The 20,000-nt window shown below is 43.7% G+C and overlaps 1 protein-coding gene across 1 annotated transcript in view; it reads left to right on the top strand.

Moving 5' to 3' along the window:
- Positions 1 to 20,000, top strand: part of LOC308306608 (collagen alpha-1(XXI) chain) — a gene marked incomplete at both ends in the record, with an annotated part of 50,362 nt that overhangs the window by 4,178 nt on the left and 26,184 nt on the right. Inside the window, 3 exons of the mRNA XM_080751647.1 lie at positions 3,611 to 3,797; positions 14,329 to 14,494; positions 17,981 to 18,203. Coding sequence (XP_080607773.1) covers positions 3,611 to 3,797; positions 14,329 to 14,494; positions 17,981 to 18,203 — 576 coding nt within the window. The remainder of the gene's footprint in view (positions 1 to 3,610; positions 3,798 to 14,328; positions 14,495 to 17,980; positions 18,204 to 20,000) is intronic.

Here is a 20,000-nt window from a genome sequence, read left to right as displayed (position 1 = left end):
CACATCCTATTTGAATACACAGAAAAAAAGTGTTTTTCTGGGTATTTTCCTCCTGTATAGAAAGTCGATGGGAGCCCAACTTGATTTGGCTGCTGTGGCGACCCCGAAGGTCGCCGACTCGGGCGCCCTAGCAAAATCATTAGAGCATACCCTGGGCTACATCTGTGCAAAATTTCGCGCTTTTAGACTAATTAGCGCGAGATTACCATGTCATCTCCCTTAGGCCCCCGACTAAGATTCTTATTTCAGTGGTTGAGGGCATGCGTACAAGTGACTAACTATGTCATTTTACACAGAATAAGCCCATTCCCAAGATACAACACAACCTTTCATGGTTGGATGTGACTTATGGGGTCTAGAAATGTTACTGTAAATATTAATAAAGAAACTGCTGGCTTATTGTGTCTAAAAAGTCATATTTAGCCACTTGTACACATGCCCCCATGCGTACGCATGCCCCACATTTTAGCACGGTAAACACGATAAAACAATAGAACGAAGCAAATGACAACATTTTAACACACACTTTTTCTTTTCTCTAATTACAATCTAAAATATGAACCCTTGTTGTAAAAAAAACAAAGTTGTCCTATAATTCTGAATGGTCAATTGCTGAAATCAGCAGTAAATTATTTCTGTACAATGACCACTCCGCTCTATAACAGATAGATGCCTAATGAACGGCTCAGAACACCTGCTGCACTGTGTGAATTCTATGCCGTATCCAACGTGACAGCCATGTATTGCCATGTAAACAAACACACAGTGTCATTTACAACTAAACGTTGCTCTCAAGAATGTTTTAAAAAAACATTTGAAGCGAGAAATAGACAATGCAGTAACACAAAATGGATTCTATTTGACCAACACTTCCTTGTTTTCCAAGGCAACACTTGTGGAATAGTTTCAGTACTGTAAACGAGGAAATACTTTGTTTTGTTTTATAATTTTGAGTCAAATTATTCATTTCATTGAGTAGCCGTTCAGTAATAAGCGCGATAACGTCTGGCTGAGCGGTAGTTATCGAGAAATACAAATCCCTCCCTTCTGTCTGGATTTTATTTATCGATAACGACCGCTCAGCCAAGCGTTATCCCTCACACATTTGTGTTTTTTTCATAAATCAGTGCCCTACTTGATCATACTACAGGCAGCATCACACAGAAGCATCAGAAGTAGCAGAGCTACTAGATCTTGTAGTTCTGCTACTTTAGCTGTTTTTGAATCCTGAAAAGTAAACCTGAGGTTTCCACCCGACAGAGACGATATGCATGTCTCTCTGCCTGTGTGTGTGTGTATGTGTGTTGGTGTGTGTGCGTGCATGCGTGCGTGCGTTCGTGCGTGTGTTTTACATGTCTGTCTGCCTCCCTGCCTCACTGTTGACCGCTGTCTGTCCTAGTTTGAACATCTGTTAGCCATGCTTTAAACATATTTGCCTTTCCTGGTCGATGGCCAAAAGTCAAGTCTTGTGCCTGAGGGTCCACATGTAACCATAATTTAGTCCACTTCAATTTGTATCGTCGTTGTCGGGTGGAAACCTCGTATCTCCTATGTTCTTTCGCAAAGCAAAGCCCTGCTTCATCATACAAGGCCGTCGCACAAAAGTAGTGAAAACAGCTGATCTACAAGCACACAACGCCGCGAGGCGTTGTGTGCTTGTAGATCGGCTGTTTTCACTAGTTTAAATCATTTTTTAAAATGATAAATGCAAAACGAACGGTTTTGGACATACAAGGTTTTCACCCGCAACAACGATATCGCAAATATTATCGCAAATATGCAGTAACAGATGCACTTCCTTTTCGGCTATAATTATTTCCTCGCCATTGCCTGCAGTGTTAAGAAGGCAACATTCCGTCGCCTCTGATTCAGTTTGTGATGACTTATTTAGTGTTTCACAGGGTGTTAGACAGTACTGTATATTGAAACTGTAGGCTTCCGCATGTTTGTGACAATTTTACATTTACTCAAGTACTGTATTTAAGTACCCTTTTGATGTAGTTTTACCTTACTATAGTATTTCCAATTTTCTATACTTTTACTTCTACTCCACAACATCTCAGAGGCAAATATTGTACTTTTACTCCACTAGAATTACTTGAAAATGTTAATTACTAGTTACTTACATACACTAACCATATCAGCGCTATATATGCTATGTTGGCTATTTGAAAATAGACGATCTACAAGGATTTTATACATTTGGAAAATGTATAATAATGTACTTTCAAAATGGGACATTCTGCATAATGAGTACTTTTACTTTTGTTAAGTATATTTTGATGCCAATACTCTTGTACTTTTACTCAAGTACATTTTGAATACCGGACTAAAGGTGGTTGCACACTGCACTGCGTTCTTTCGTTGCGTTTTGGAAATCTCTCTTTCCTCTCTCTCTCCCTGGCCTACGGCTTTCAGATTTCCAAAACGCAACGAAAACACGCAGTGCAGTGTGCAACCAGCTTTACTTTTAACAAAGTATTTCTACATGGTGATATTGATACGTTTACCTGTGTAAAACATTTGAGTACTTCTTCCGCCACTGGAAAATGTTTACTCCAGAGATGAATGCAGTTTTTACTATGGTGAAAGAGACGCAAATGCCTCCTTTCCATGCCATACGTGAAGCCAGCATTCAAGAGAATTGCCTTGTCCAAACACTCCTGAACTTGAATGCAGGATCTTATGTTGAAAGAATTTCCCTCTCTGTGTAGAAATACATGCTGTTATGCCACGTCTCCAGTAATGGCTTGGGTAATGGCTTGCTATTTTAGTGTGGTATTAAGTACTGAAAATAGCCGACCTCCAAGCTTACAACGCGTCGCAGCACGATGTGTTGTGAGCCTGGAGGTCTGCTATGCCCTTTTAGAGATGTCAGCCCCTGCCTCTAACATTCTCTGCACGTCCCTGGTCTACTGCAAGGTAGGGCATTCACCAAAGATTCGAATATTCGAATATCGAAGTCACTATTCAACGCTGTTCACCAAAGTCGAATATTCGCTTTTTTTTAGTTTTTCTCTTTAAAAAATATATACCGGTAGTTTATAAAGCTTGGCTAGATAGGAAGTCATACGAATGAGTTGTCAATGCCCCTGGTGTATGAATTTGTTAATACCAGGGGTTCTCAAACCTTTTTAGGCCGTGACCCCCCAAAATAAACATATTTGAACTGGGAACCCCCACCCTGACAAGCACTTGGAATTGTATGTATTACATTTACTGCAATCTCTCAAGACAGAGTCAATGATGGCTATGATGGCAAAGGAAGAGAGATAGACCGAGTGGGCGTCGCCCTTTCTTTGATGATGGGTTCCCAGATTGCATTTAATGTGACTCGGTTCCGCAGATAAATATTGTGAAAATAGCAGATCTACATGCTCACAACGCCTCGCGTTGCGAGGCGTTGTGAGCATGTAGATCTGCTATTTTCACAATGTTCAGTTGTTCACCTCTTGCTTACTTAATATTTGACAGTTTGGCCAGTCCTGTCGAATATTTGACTATTCGAATACTTTGATGTCGAATAATTCGAATACCAAATATCACTATTCGTGAATGCCCTATTGCAAGGAAGTCTGTTTACCACACGCTGACCTCTACGTTGTCATAGGTGGACGCCAGTGTGGAGGCCCGCGCCCAGGGCATCATTGTGTTTGCCGTCGGGGTGGGCAGTGAGATCAACCCATCAGAGCTGGCTTCCATCGCCAACAAGCCGTCGTCCACATACGTGCTGTACGCAGAGGACTACACCAACATCGACCGCATCCGAGAGGCCATGGAGCAGAAACTCTGTGAGGGTGAGAGAGGATGTTGGACCAAACTGTTGGCTCTAAATATCTTGACTTTATTACTATGGCTGGCAGCAGATGGTGTATAACTCCATGCCCCACCTGTCAAAAATGCAAAAATGTTCTTTCTGGCTCTAGGAGCCAAAACTGTGAAATTGAATAAAAAAAGACGACAAAAGAAAAGTCATGGGTTTCAAACAGTGTTGTACAGTACATTTACTTAAGTACTGTACTTAAGTACAGTTTTTAGGTATTTGTACTTTACTTGAGTATGTCCAATTTCCAATACTTTTACTTCTACTCCACTACACATCTTGGATCCAATTATTGTACTTTTACTCCACTAAATGTTTTTGAAAACTTTAGTTACTAGTTACTTTGCAGATATTAAATTATAATATTATAAAACATACATAAACCACTTTCGCCCTATTTTATACCTTGGCAATTTGAAAATAGCCGATCTGCTATTTTCAAACATTTTATGTCTTTTACTTTTGGTACTTCAAGTACATTTTGATGCCAACACTTTCATACTTTTACTCAATTTTGAATTCCGGACTTTTCCTTGTAAGAGTATTTCTACACTGCAGTATTGATACTTCTACTTAAGTAAAAAAATGTGAGTACTTTTTCCACCACTGGTTTCAAATAAATTAAATTCCTTGTTCTTTAATCCTTTGAGAAAGAATACAGGGTCTTGGCAGAACTGACAAACCCAGGCAGATCTGACATGTTGACAAAGTCAGTGGGCTGTGTGGTATCAAATGCTTACACATAGATAGATATGTTCCCCCTAGAATAGTGGTTCTCAACCTGTGGGTCGGGACCCCCAGGGGGGTCCCCACATTTTTTGGGGGGGTCCCCAGATGATTTGATTAATTTGAAACACTGTTTTCTCACTCAACAGTAAAAAAAAAAGAAAGAAAAAGAACATGCAGTATAAGTGTATAGATATCTGCACATTTATAAAGTGACAATTAAAGGACTTTTAATACCTTTGTAACATGTAACAGTGTCCAAATTGTCAAATAGGCCTATTAGAAGCAGAATTTGTGAAAATAGCCGATCTACATGCTCACAACGCCTTGCGTTGCGAGGCGTTGTGTGAGCATGTAGATCTGCTATTTTCACAATAGAACCGTGTTATACAAAATGTAATGCCTCAACTCTTAAGCTGGTTGCACACTGCTGCGTTTTTCGGGCCGAATATCGGAGTGAATTTCGGAGCACGCAAATAAAAAAATCAACCTCACGTTATGTCAGTCACGTTTGCACACTGCCGCCCGATTCGCGCACCACTCAGTCCCTTGCTCTCTCTATCTCCCTCTCTCTCCTTGTCCTGAAAAACGCATTTCGCAACGAAAAACGCAGCAGTGTGCAACCACCTTTAGTGCTCGTCAGGGTGGGGTGGGGGGGTCCCCAGTTAAAATATGATTCTTTTGGGGGTCACGGCCTGAAAAGGTTGAGAACCACTGCCCTAGAATAGGGTTAGTAGGGTTCAAGTGCTTAATGTGAAAAAATAGAAATCACGCCTAGTGTGAAGTGAGTGGTGCTATTTATTCATCAAGCGTCCCCATAGCCAATCACAGCACGTCCTGCGAAGCTTGGCCAATGGGACCCTGGGGCGTACAACAAACTTTGAGCCGTTTGTGCCAAGATGTAGGCCATATCTAGGCCAGATGTAGGCCACGCTTCAGTTTACTTACAGTAAGCCCCGGACATGTTTTTTCCCCTGGGTTTTCCTATCAGACAGAACTTTGGTTTACTCTGCAGTAACTCCGAGGACACCCTAGAGGTCCTGGCCCCCTGTTGAAGACCCATGTGCCTTAGCTAGAGCAGAGGTCTTCAACGTTTTCAGGCAAGGGACCCCTTAGCTGAGAGAGAGATGAAGCAGGGACCCCCTCTATATATTGTATAACATTGTGTTGCAGATTAAAAATGTTCATAGATGTCTTAGACAGCTTAGACTTGTTTGACAGCACTGCCGTCATGATGGAGTAATGTGTATTGTCAGACATTTAACCACTTAAATACCGTCAAATACTTAGTCTGCTCTTCTTTTCCCTCTACAAACCTCTTTGCCAAAAATAGGCGATCTACAAGCTTACAACGCCTCGCAGCGCGAGGCGTTGTAAGCTTGTAGATCGGCTATTTTTGGCTAATGTTCCATTCAGAATAGGGATGCTATGGTTCAAATGGTTAATGTAAAAAATATGATCCAATCACAAAGATTTGGCGGCCCCCCTGTAGTAACTCTGAGGACCCCCTAGAGGTCCTGGCCGCCTGTTGAAGACCCATGTGCCATAGCTAGAGGAAAGGATATCTGATCATCATCTGCAGAGCATATACAACAGATTCCATGGCAGTCCATCCAGTACGTTTGGAGATGTTTGTTTGGGACCAAAGTCAGATGGACCGAACAAACCACACGGTCAATCCCAAACTAGCCCCGCCGCTCCCAGGGTTGGAAACAACATGGACAGCCACTGCGTGCATGTCGATCGGTTCTGTGGTATGCCTCAATGAAACCTTCATAGTGCGTATTATTTTCAGGCGTTGTGAACAGAAATCCCATTGACGCAATCTCATGCACGCACGCACGCACGCACGCACGCACGCACGCACGCACGCACGCACGCACGCCACACCACACCACACCACAAGCTCCAGGGCCAAACCCAGCCAGAGCCATGTGTTTGGTAGCAGCCAGGTGGACACTGTGACAGCAAACAGATGTGCTGTTGTTGTATTGTTATAGTATTCTGGTGACCAAAACTCAGCAACTGGGAACACTGGTTAAACCAGAAACCACAGGAGCAATTTGCCCAAGCAGCTGGAAGCAGTAGGAGAAGCCATAATTTATGCTTTGGTGAAAGTGTCATGTGACACTTGTGACAAGCAGCACGATACAAGGTGGAGACAGTCCAGACAGAGTAGAGGAGGGAGGTGGCACACGTCACTGACTGCTTTGTCTGCTAATAGAATTGTACGGCCAAGCCAATGGTCAAGTTTAGAAAGTATCAGGGTTTAAGTCATACATGGGCAACTGGCGGCCCGTGGGCCACATGTGGCCCCCACATTCACTTAATGCGGCCCGCTGGTTAATACCAGAATACTGATATATAATTGATTTCAGCTGTTACAATTCCAAACATGACCTGCTTTCATTCCGTCGGTCAATATTAGTAGCTTAATGACTAGTATAGTAGTATTAAAATGTATTTTTTTTATGTCCAATGTATTTGTATTTAGGTTCATAAAGTTAACATGAGTATATAACTAAATGCATTTGAAATTAGATAAAAATGTTACATTTCTGGATTCCAATTCAAAAACAACAAAAAATAATTCAGGATTCCAATTCAAAAGAAGAAAAAATAGCCAATCTACAAGCTCAAAACACATCGCAGCGCGATGCTTTTTGAGCTTGTAGATGTGCTATTTTTGCTTCTTTTGTATGAGATACTAGTATGACAAAGTAGGACGTAGCAATATGTAATGTGGCCCTCTGGAGTGAAGGTGGAAATATAGCGGCCCTCGCCATCATCAAAGTTGCCCAGTGCCCACCCCTGGTTTAAGTCATTAAATGTCTGAAAGTACACATGAATCAATGTAGTCGGAGTCTCTGCTTCATCTCTCTCTCACCTAAACATTGAAGACCCCTGGTTTAGACGTTTTCCTTCAAGGTGGCACCAATGGGCGAGCCGTCTACATGAGGGTCTGTGTGTTTGTGTGTGGGCCTGTATGTGTTGTTACGACCCTGCTACAGGTCTAGGGCACAGGGAGTAACAATACACGATTTTAAGGTGCAAAGAAAATGGATTTATTTACATTAAGTAATTTTAACATTGAATGAATGAATAAGGCAGGATTGAATGCATGAATGACTTCAGAATAATGACCAGACAGAGGAAGGCTGGGCAGGGCCAGTGATTACCAAAAGAACCTTTAAACTAACTCAGGGTTTAACGCTTACCTAAATAATCTAAAGAAAATAAGGAATACCAAAATAAACCTAACTTAACTGACTATACTAAGTAAACTACCAAAATACAACAAATGGCCCCTACCCTCTTACCTAGTGAGTCTAGACATTATATTTACATCCTACATGTGTGCCCAATGTAGCCACCCCAGCTTACCTTGCCTACCCCTGCCATAAGGTCAAACATAGTATTGACTTTGAACAGACAGCATGCCCATGCAGGACATGCTTAGTGAAGAGAGACCATACAAATGAACATCAGGACAGTTTTATAGGAACACTGGTGAGTGCTGGTTGGTAGGCAGGTGCTGGAGAGTTCCCCACCAATCACCATGGGCAGAGTTCTGATAGGTCTCCAGGTGGTTTGAGTTCCCCACCAATCAGGAGGCGGGAGCCACACACTTGATTTGTATATCTCTCCAGGAAGTGTCGAGTTCCCCTCCAATCAGGGAGCTGGAGTCCCACACTAGATTTAAATAGAATGGCACATTATTCACAGTACTGTACATACCATGGGATGTAACATCCCCACCCTTAAAAGAACAAACGTCCGTTTGTTCAAAGTTTAACCAATGTTAAGTTAAACACGAGATAGAGCATCAGCTATGACATTTTCAGACCCCTTCTTGTGCTTAATCTCAAGGTTGTATTCCTGTAGAACCAGAGCCCAACGCATGAGTCTCTGATTGTGGTTATACATACGTGATAGAAAGACTAAGGGGTTATGATCAGTGAATACTGTAACAGGAAGAGGACTGGATCCAACATACACATCAAAATGTTGGAGAGCCAGCAGAAGAGCTAAAGCTTCCTGTTCAATGGTCGCATACTTCACTTGATGCTTGTCAAATTTACGTGAAAAGTAAGCAACTGGATGGTCCACCCCATCCTGCTTCTCCTGCAGCAATACTGCACCCGCACCTACACCACTAGCATCCACCTCCAGCTTAAAGGGACACATGAAATCAGGAGCAGAGAGCACAGGAGCATTACACAGCAAACTCTTGATACTTTCAAAGGCATGGTTGCATTCACTAGTCCACTGAAACTCTTGATTAGGACTGAGTAAATTTGTCAAAGGGTGAGCTACAGTTGAAAAGTTCTTACAGAAGGATCTGTAATAACCTGCAACACCCAAAAATCTGCGCAACTCACGCCGTGTAGTGGGAGAAGGATATTTAAGCATGGCCGAGACTTTGGCCTCCACAGGCCTCACCTGACCCTGACCCACTTCTCTCCCCAAGTAAGTTACAGTGGCTTTACCAAACTCACACTTGGCTAAATTAACTGTCAACGAGGCTTCTGCCAATCGTGCAAATACTAACCTCAATGTCTCCATATGCTCTTCCCACCCAGACGAGTACACCAGCAGGTCATCCAGATATGCGTTGCAATTTGGCACATTACTCAAGACAATGTTGACTAGCCGTTGGAACGTGGCTGGAGCATTCCGCATTCCGAAGGCCATGACGGTGTACTCGAGGAAGTAATCTGGAGTGGCAAAAGCAGAGATTTTAGAGGCACGTTCAGTTAAAGGTACTTGCCAGTACCCTTTTAACAGATCTAACTTTGTCACATACTTAGCAGGACCAATGTTATCTATGCAGTCTTCCATCCGCGGCAGCGGATAAGAATCAGGGACAGTTACAGCATTTACTCTACGGTAATCTGTAATAAACCTTGGAGACCCATCAGATTTAAGCTGGACGAGACAAGGGGAACTCCAAGGACTAGAACTGGTTTTGGCAAGCCCATTTTCTAACAGATACTCAGCCTCTGTTTTCATCAAAGCTCTCTTGGTAGGGTTGGCACGGTAATGGTGCTGTTTGATGGGAACTGCATGGCCCACATCTATATTGTGCTGCAACACCGTGGTCTGGGAAGGAATGTCACCAAAGAGCACAACATAATCATTAACTAGGTCAATAACATCTTGCTGTTGACTCTCCCTCAGATGGGTCAAATGGTGAGGTAGCACAGTTAGCATCTCAGAGTTTGGCAATCTCACACTAGTGTTACCCACCTTACACTCAGTTTCCTCACTGATCTGAGGCTCAACAATGATAGAGGACATTTGACAGACAGCAACCGGTTCAGGAGAGCACCCTGGACTGGAACCGGTTTCCCTGGAGTGATAAAGCTTCAGCATATTAATGTGACAAACCCGACTCTTACGCCTTCGCTCAGGTGTATTAAGGACATAGTCCGTTTCACTGAGTTTTTTCTGAATGGTGTAAGGGCCAGTAAAACGAGCTGATAAACATGAACCAGGGAGGGGGAGCAAAGCTAAAACTTTATCCCCAGGCTTAAACGATCGGGGCACTGCAGATTGGTCATAATGCTGCTTCATGGTAGTTTGAGCACTGGCCAGAGACTCTTTTGCCAGTGTACAGGCTTTGTGTAGCCTTTCCCTAAACTGACTGACATATTCTAGCACACTTTGACCAGAAGACTCAGTACTTGACAGCAGTTTGTCTTTTAACACTTTAAGGGGACCCCGGACAGTGTGCCCAAACACTAACTCTGCAGGGCTAAAACCCAGACTCTCCTGCACAGTTTCACGGGCAGCAAACAACACAAAGGGAACCCCCTCATCCCAACTGCTGCCATTCTCCAGGCAATACTTGCGCAACATGGATTTGAGAGATTGATGCCAGCGTTCTAGCGCCCCCTGGCTTTCAGGATGGTAAGCGCTCGACGTTACATGCACAATCCCCAGTGACTCTAAAACCTGGTTAAAGACCTTAGACTGGAAATTACTCCCACAATCACTCTGGACCAGTTTGGCTAGGCCAAAGGTAGAAAAGAACTTGGTTAGGGCTCTAATCACTGATCTAGCAGTAATGTTCCTTAGGGGAACAGCTTCAGGAAATCGAGTAGCAGCACACATGATTGTCAGGAGGAACTGATTTCCAGACCTGGTTCTGGGCAACGGACCAACACAGTCAATTATAATGCGCTCGAAGGGTTCTCCCATTACTGGAATAGGACACAAAGGAGCAGGCGGAATGACTTGGTTTGGTTTCCCAATAATCTGACATGTATGGCAGCTACGGCAAAATTTAGCAACATCGGATTTGAGGCCAGGCCAAAAGAAGTGACGGAGAATACGTTTGTATGTTTTTGTTACGCCAAGATGACCAGACCATGGATTCTCATGAGCTATGGACAACACCTGACCACGGTAACTTGTAGGCACAACAATCTGGTACACACCACCCCAGTCTAGTTTCTCGGTTACTGATGGGGACCATCTTCTCAGTAACATACCTTGGTCGAGGAAGTAGGCAGGGTTTCTCTCATGAGCCACACTCTGACTCACCACAGCCGCCAAACAGTGGGCAAGGCTTGGATCAGCCTGTTGAGCATCGATGAGCTTCTCTCGAGTGGCAGGTATTGAGAGCTCAGTGCCTGCTGTGGTGGTCGTGGTACCTCTGCCGTTTCCCCCAACACCCTGTGAGGGCGCTACACTGCTCGCAGGAGACTCCTCACCAGCAAGCAATGGCATCAACACAGTGTCAAACAGGGGGATCTCCTCTTTCTGCTTCCTAGACTGGGAGCGGGTGAGCACACAAGCTGGAAACACATTTGGAAAAGAGACATCAAGATCATCATCAACACTTTCTGGGATGTGATCATATACTTCGAGGGTGGGAGTCACTTTACCTCCAGCAATGTCATTACACAGTAAGAACTCCACCCCCTTTACAGGCAACGCTGAGCACACAGCTACATTAAAGAATCCAGTGATCATCTTGGACTTAACAAAAACGCGATGCAATGGCATCGGCACAAATCCCATCTCTATCCCCTGGACTATCGCACTAGCTCCACAGGCAGTGTCAGATGTAAAAGGCAAAACCCCTGTGAGCATAACAGACTGTGCCCCACCTGTGTCTCTTAAGATACGAACAGGTTGCTCATCACTTGAATCTCCCGTAAGAGATACGAACCCCTCAGACATAAATGGCTTGAAACAAGGATCTGGGATCTCAGCAGTGCTACTGGTAGCTTGAGAGTGAACAGTTTTAATCAACCCCACACCCTTTTGCTGGTTAGGACTATGAGATTGTTGCTGTTCCAACTTGCGCTTTCTGGTTAAACAATTACCAATAACATGACCCTTTCGGTGACAGTAGAAGCACTCCCGCTCCTCTCGGGGCCGTGTTACAGGATCTCTGGGCTGGGACACATCTTTGTGCTGAGACACATTAGCGGGACGGGACACTGCAGACCTTTCAGGTGACCCACTGTGAAACAGACTCTTGTGTGTGAGCACAAACTCATCGGCTGAGATAGCAGCCTGAGTCAACTTAGTGACCTTCTGTTCATTTAAGTAAGTCACTATGCGCTCTGGAAGACATCGTTTGAATTCTTCCAGCAGCAACATCTCACGAAGGGCATTGAAATCTGATACCTTGCATGAATTACACCATTTATCAAAAGAGGTACTCTTCTCTCTAGCAAATTCACCATAGGTTTGACTGGGGCCCTTTCTGAGATTACGGAACTTCTGTCGGTAGGCTTCTGGTACCAATTCATAGGCACGCATAATGGCAGCTTTTACTGAATCATATTTTAAACTTTCCTCAAGAGGAAGAGCGGCAATAACTTCTTGGGCTTTACCCGAGAGCTTGCATTGCAACAAGAGAGGCCATACCTCTGGTGGCCACTGAAGAGCAGCAGCAATGCGCTCGAAAACACTGAAATATGAGTCAACTTCATTTTCACGAAACTGCGGTACCAATGAAATGTTTTTACTCACATCAAAAGACTGAGGACCCGGAGAAGGCTGGTTGGGACGAACAGAACCAGCCGCACCCGGAGGGGTGATAGGACCAGCTGCACCAGAGGGATAGGTAGGATGAGCAACATTACCAAAACCCTGCCTGGCTTCTAACTCATTTCGGTGCATTTTAACAGCTTTTTCTGCTTCCACCTCCAGTCTACGGATCTCTAGCTGCAACTCTAGTTGACGTTTGTTTTCCCTCTCCTCTGCGTCTATGCGGAGACGGGCCAAACGGAGTTTGAGTTGTGGGTCATCCTCGCCAGAAGGAGAAAGAGCTTCATACTTCGAGCGTGTATCAGGAGATTTGGTTTTCTCAGCAGGCACAGGTGGGGAGGGTGTCCCCAACGTTACACCACCCTCAGACATTGGGCTTTCCTCGACCACGAGAGACACTGGAAACAGTCTAGCTACAATCACAGCTTGGATATCCCTCTTGTGGTCTTTCTTATGAGTAGGTAACTTGTAATAAGCAGCTATCTGCAACAGTTCATCTTTAAGACATTTGTCTAATGCTTCTAAGGTTGGATCAGCTGCAAATTGTTCAATGTCAAAAGCCACCATTACTTCTCAACCTACTAATCACTAGTAATGCACCAGTTATTACAAACACCAATTTAAGGTAAACTTAATGTTTCAAAATTCACTTACGGGAAAGATCCCGGACGAGCCCCCATTTGTTACGACCCTGCTACAGGTCTAGGGCACAGGGAGTAACAATACACGATTTTAAGGTGCAAAGAAAATGGATTTATTTACATTAAGTAATTTTAACATTGAATGAATGAATAAGGCAGGATTGAATGCATGAATGACTTCAGAATAATGACCAGACAGAGGAAGGCTGGGCAGGGCCAGTGATTACCAAAAGAACCTTTAAACTAACTCAGGGTTTAACGCTTACCTAAATAATCTAAAGAAAATAAGGAATACCAAAATAAACCTAACTTAACTGACTATACTAAGTAAACTACCAAAATACAACAAATGGCCCCTACCCTCTTACCTAGTGAGTCTAGACATTATATTTACATCCTACATGTGTGCCCAATGTAGCCACCCCAGCTTACCTTGCCTACCCCTGCCATAAGGTCAAACATAGTATTGACTTTGAACAGACAGCATGCCCATGCAGGACATGCTTAGTGAAGAGAGACCATACAAATGAACATCAGGACAGTTTTATAGGAACACTGGTGAGTGCTGGTTGGTAGGCAGGTGCTGGAGAGTTCCCCACCAATCACCATGGGCAGAGTTCTGATAGGTCTCCAGGTGGTTTGAGTTCCCCACCAATCAGGAGGCGGGAGCCACACACTTGATTTGTATATCTCTCCAGGAAGTGTCGAGTTCCCCTCCAATCAGGGAGCTGGAGTCCCACACTAGATTTAAATAGAATGGCACATTATTCACAGTACTGTACATACCATGGGATGAACCCAGGTCTCCTGTACGGTACCAAACGTCTTCCCCACGACCCTAAAAGGGTCGTGGGGCCACTTGGCCCGGGGGAGATATTAGGCTTTTGTTTTTTCAGGCAGGGGTTCTGAGCCCCTCAGGTCTCTGGTGATGACATCTGCTGTGTGAGAGTCTTGTTCTTGTGCAAAAAGCAAGTCACCTGCCTTGGGTCATTTGGGATAACATAAGACTTCTGATTTCACATGCATTTTGCCTTTTAACCCTATCAATTTTAGAATGCAATGGCTTGAATGCCCAAAAAATTCCTATTTTGAACTTTGGGCATTATATATGGTGACCTCTCCTTTCAGAGTCGGTGTGTCCAACGCGCATCCCGGTGGCATCTCGTGATGAGAAGGGCTTTGAGCTCTTGCTGGGAATGAACATACAGAAGAAGGCCCAGAAGATCCCTGGATCTCTGCTGTCTGAGGCAGCCTACTCGCTCAGCGCCTCCACGGACATCACAGAAAACACCAGGTACTGTAGGCCTACTAACTGTAGGATGAAATGACTTATTTAACACCTTTTAGGCCTGAGGCCGATTCTAAAAATGCCTTCTAAATCCATAATGTTGTCACAGTTAGAAATGAGCATGCACGTGCACACATAGACATCAAAGGGGGCTTGAGCCCCTGCCCTTTTAGCCGTCTATAAAAAGTGCCCTCTCCCGACCATGAATGCAGTTTTTACTATGGTGAAAGAAATGCGAATGCCCTCTTTCCATGTCATACCTGAAGCTAGCATTCAAGAGAATTGCCTTGTCCAAACTCTCCTGAACTTGAATGCAGCACCTTATGTTGAAGATATTGCCCTCTCTGTGTCGAAATCCATGCTGTTAAGCCACATCTACAGTATTGACTTGATGATGCTTAGTTCAGTGTGGTATGCAATCACCGAAAATAGCCGACCTCAAAGCTCACAACGTGTCGCAGCGCAACGCATTGTGAGCTTGGAGGTCTGCTATTTTCGATATTTTCACCAAAAGCCCCTTTTAGATATTTCAGCCCCTGCCTCTCTAACATTCTCTGCACGTCCCTGGAAATGAGTGGTTGTTGCCTAACCTACTGTAGAAACCAGTGGGAGCCAGGTGGGACTCAGGAGTCAGTACACACTACAGTGCAGGAAAGACCTTTAGGGTGGTGGAGTGGTAGGGGAAAACAAATGTAAAAGGGTGTTGGTGAAAAGAAGCAGGATGCTGATAGGAGGTCAACACAACAAACCAGAAACATTCATAAATCACAAACTGTCGAGGAAATGTGCTGCCTTCCAAAAACTACTGAGTTACTTCGGAAAATACAGTGAACCCCTCCATGAAGGGCACTTAGGTTGTTTTCCGTCCAGTGGCACTTCAAAACTCTGTGGCACATGTTTGTGGCCTTCACAAAACAAACAGCAAAGTAGAGAGAGAGAGAGAGAGTATAGTACGACATTGTCCCAGCTCTCAATATTATGGGAGGACCTGGCATCGATAAAGTACTGGCGCAGACAGCGACTTGAGTTTGCCAGTACTAAAATTGGTGCATGGCTTAAAGTGTGTCTAGCCTATAATTTAATATGGGAACTACAAAGAGGGCATTAAGGATTTCTAGCACCTGTCCACATTAAGTGACAGCAAGAATATATGAAAAACATGCAAAAATAGATACAAAAATAATGCTCTGACTTGACTGTACTTGAATATTCAGCCATTATATCTTTGAATTCAGAGAACAGTTAATGGCATGGTAATTTGACTGCTGCTTATGCATTCACTATTTCTCCCTGTTTCATTATTTTATCGGTGTTGTTTTATTCTATTTCTTTCATGCTCTACGTTTTCCATTCCATCCTTTGTCTGTTATCCATTTGATCTATTTTATTTCCTTTGCTGCCTCTGTCCTAATCGTCAAGTTTCCATCTCCTTCTTTTATTTCCTTTCAGGGTCAGCTTGGAATCTCTTTTATTGTGTATTGTTTATTTTATTGTTGTTTGATTTGACCCTCTTGTCTACAGAGCACTTTGAAGGTTTATTAACCAGTTAAGCCCTAGTTTAGGTGCAACGTATTGTGAACTTATAGCTTGGAGAATGAATTGAAAACTTTGAAAAAATTGAAAACAAACTTTTCCCCTAAATGTTCTCCTATACGGTAATGACTTTCCGGGAATAGGAACACCATGCTGAAGTAAACGCCTCAGAGTGACATGGGCGTTCTTGGCCATCTGGCCAGTTATGTATATAGCACCAGTTACCCATATATGGAGATCCATGTACTGTATATAGTACAAGAAATCTTGTGAAATAAAATGTTGTCAACCAATCATCAAGGATGATGATACACGAAAGAAGAAGTACATCCCTTTTATGCCCATACATGGAGATCCCTGTCTGAACCAGCCGCACAGATATGGGCTGTCTTCCTCCATATATGGGCATTCCCATATGAAGTCCTGTTGGATATGGGCTTAATATTGATGACATCAGGGATCTCCATATATGGGCATAAAAGGGATTCTGTTAGAGTGGTTCCCATGACATCACAACATACACTATCTTTTATGCCCATGCATGGAGATCCCTATCTGAACACGCCACACAGATATGGGCCATGTCTTGGCCATCTGGCCAGTGATATATATCGATGACATCAGGGATCTTCATAAATGGGCATAAAAGGGATTCTGGGGAATACCCATATATGGACTTTTACATAGGTGATGTCACCTGTGATATCACCTGTGATGTCACAGTGATGTGTCAAGGGAACAAACCCATAGACAGTAAAAATGTGTACACACACGGAGACAAGCTGTGACATTTCTCATGGTAAACTGCGACCTTCGGTCGCAATAAGAAGCCTTGGGAATCAACGGCCCCTGAGCCATGTGGCCCATAGTTTGAAAGTAGGTAGCCTCGGAAACCCAGACTTCTTTTGGCAATCGGAAGAAAAAGAAGCCTGGACGATCGCGTTATGATCACTGTTGTAGGAAGTGTAGAATTTCCCTAACCAATCAGCGTGCAGAGAGCGTCGCACCAATTGTGTTGACGTCATGCCGCAGCAGCGTTCTGAGCGGGGGGTAGGGGGAGGAGAACACATGCTATTGGCTGGAGACTTGCGGAGAGACTCGCCGCGCCCGCCCATCTGCCTACACTAAACTGTCCGTGTTAGGTTAAAGTGGAAAGTAGGTCGCTCGCACTCACTTTTTTGGTCGCTCCAAATTTGTATTGTCAAGCAGCAAAAAATAGACGTGTCGACCGGTTAAGGTCTTCTTCAGTATGATGCTTGACAATAAAAATTTGGAGCGACCAAAAAAGTGAGTGCGAGCTACCTTCTTTGTTCCTAATATTACTGCGTTGGCAGTTTTAGCTCGGCACCGAAGAAAGGAGGATGTGCGTTATCTTTTCTTCGACCATAGTTCATACATGGGCAACTGGCAGCCCGGGGGCCACATGCGGCCCCCCACCTTCACTTAATGCGGCCCTCAGGTTACCGAAGTGTGAATGACTATTTTGATTTCAGCTGTTACGTTACAATTCCAAACATGCAAACTTCAGTCTATATTACTAGCTTACAAGACTAGTACAGTACTAGTCTTTTTCATGTCCAATGTACGCCTATTTGTATTTAAGTTCATTAAGTTAACATAAGAACATAATATAAATGCATATGAAAACATTTTTTTTTTCAGGATTTCAATTCAAGAATAGCGAAAAAAGAATTAGGATTCCAAATCAACCATAGCAAAAATAGCAGATCTACAAGCTCAAAATGCATCGCAGTGCGACGCATTTTGAATAATTTTTAGCTTGTAGATCGGCTATTTTTGCTATGTTTGACTGTATATGCAATGTGGCCCTTTGGAGTGAGAGTGAGAACATAGTGGCCCTCTCCATCATCAAAGTTGCCCACCCCTGCCATAGTTTGAAAGTACCATTACAATGTGATTAATGCAGAATACATCTGATATCTTCTTCTTCCCAACCAGGGACATCTTTCCCGAAGGTCTTCCTCCGTCCTACGTGTTTGTCGCAACGCTGCGTCTGAAGGGCGTGTCCAGTAAGGTGCCCTTTGACCTCTGGAGGGTGCTGTCCAAGGACAGGGAGGTGCAGGCCGCGGTGACGCTGAGCGGAGAGGACGAGGCGGTGACCTTCACCACCACCAGCACCACCGGACTGGAGCAGAGGGTGCTCTTCAAAACCGGCGTACAGGTTAGTTCCGGTTTTATTCTTTTTCTAGAATTATTTTATGCTTTAACTATTGAAAAATAGCAGATATACAAGCTCACAGCGCGGCACCGAGTGCCGCGCTGCGAGCTTGTATATCTGCTATTTTTTTTTGAAAAAGTCATGAAAATGTGTGCAAATCTTAATCCTAAAGGCCCATTCCCACTGGGCCAGATAACAGATACAAAAATCTCTTTCTCCAGATATTTTTCCATTCAAAGTGGATGGTAGATACAGATAAAAAAAAATATCTACCACAGATATTTGCCACAGATACCTTTATCTGTGGCAAATATTCTTTTTATCTGTATCTACCATCCACTTTGAATGGAAAAATATCTGGAGAAAGAGATTTTTTTATCTGTTATCTGGCCCAGTGGGAATGGGCCTTTAATCTTATATGTATTTTCAGAGCGAACGTTTGTAACTCAAATTTTGCTTCTGGGTGGTCCCTGGAACTAGATATTTTGAGATGCGGGTCCGTGGCCAAATAAATATCATTTTGGGGGTCCTTCACATGAAAAAGTTTGAGAACCACAGACATAGTAGTCTCTCAAGAACAGACAAACTGAGCTCCAGTTAAGTGAAAAGGACCTTTTCTTTGACGATGGCTGGCCAGATTGCTGACATAGAAACAGGGGTTTTTAAAAAAAAAACCTTAGAAGGATTCGAAAGACACTTATAGAATCGGGTCAAAATTGAAATTTTCATGATTTAAAACAAAATAGCAGATCTACAAGCTCGCAGTGCGGCACTCGGTGCCGTACTGTGAGCTTGTATATTATCTGTAATAGTTAAAGCATAAAATAATCATACACAATAATGTGTACCCGTTCTAAATGGATTAAATGTATTTATCCTTTATTTGACCAGGAAGGCATTTGAGATCAAAGATATCCTTTTCAAGCCAGACCTTTAACTCACGTCATCGGGTCAGGTATCCTACCGGTATATATTACCAGTGAGACCAGTAAGGGCGAAAAGCAGGACGGAATTCGCACTGGACGGAATTCATTTGCAAGTGTGATTCGAGTTGTGGTTGGTTGTTTAAGTTGGACAAAATGTGGACCACGGACCACGGCCACGTCACTATGACTCCAACATAACCATAAACAAACCCGATACGTCAATACATTGTGATTATGTTGCAGTCTTAAAATATCAAGATGCAAACACTAGACAGCTGGATCACACTCACGCACTGTGCCCTGACAAAAGTCCTGTCTTTTAATTTTATTGTGACATAGTGGGGTTCAACGTTCTGTAGCTCTGGTCCAATGTCGAAGAGGCTGGCTTAGTGGCCTCCGAATGTGGTCTGTATAGGGAGCAGGTGATATATTGTTCGTTCGGCAGTCTGCTCAGACCCAAAAGCCAAAAGCCCACTTCTTCATAGATGATTTGAAGCGTCTGACCCCCGTCTACGTTCAGCGGTTCAGCAGGGTCCATTACCTGTGTGGTACTGTAGGTCTTCAACTTTGACACCACCTCCCGGGCCCCAGATGCAGCGTGTGGGCGCAGCTGTCTCCCAGTCCTGCTTCCAAGATGCTGTCAGCCATGCGTTAACCCATTTAGACCTGAGGCCAATTCTAGAAACACCTTGTAATACAGCTTGCGTTTTCTGAAAACAGACCAATTTGTATTCCAAAAAGTAAAAATTTAAATTAATGTTTGCGACCGTCAGGTCGCAAACATGGCCCTCTTCTAGCGCCACCATCAGGCCGATTCTTGCTAAACACATTTTTTGACACTGCTCCTACAATTTTTGCCCTAAAATCACGCAAA

This window comes from Nannobrachium achirus (genome assembly GCF_963921795.1).
Source record: "Nannobrachium achirus genome assembly, chromosome: 21".
Lineage (NCBI taxonomy): Eukaryota > Metazoa > Chordata > Actinopteri > Myctophiformes > Myctophidae > Nannobrachium > Nannobrachium achirus.
The sequence above is the reverse complement of the archived record's forward strand: the minus strand, read 5'-3'. Positions and strand labels throughout refer to the sequence as shown.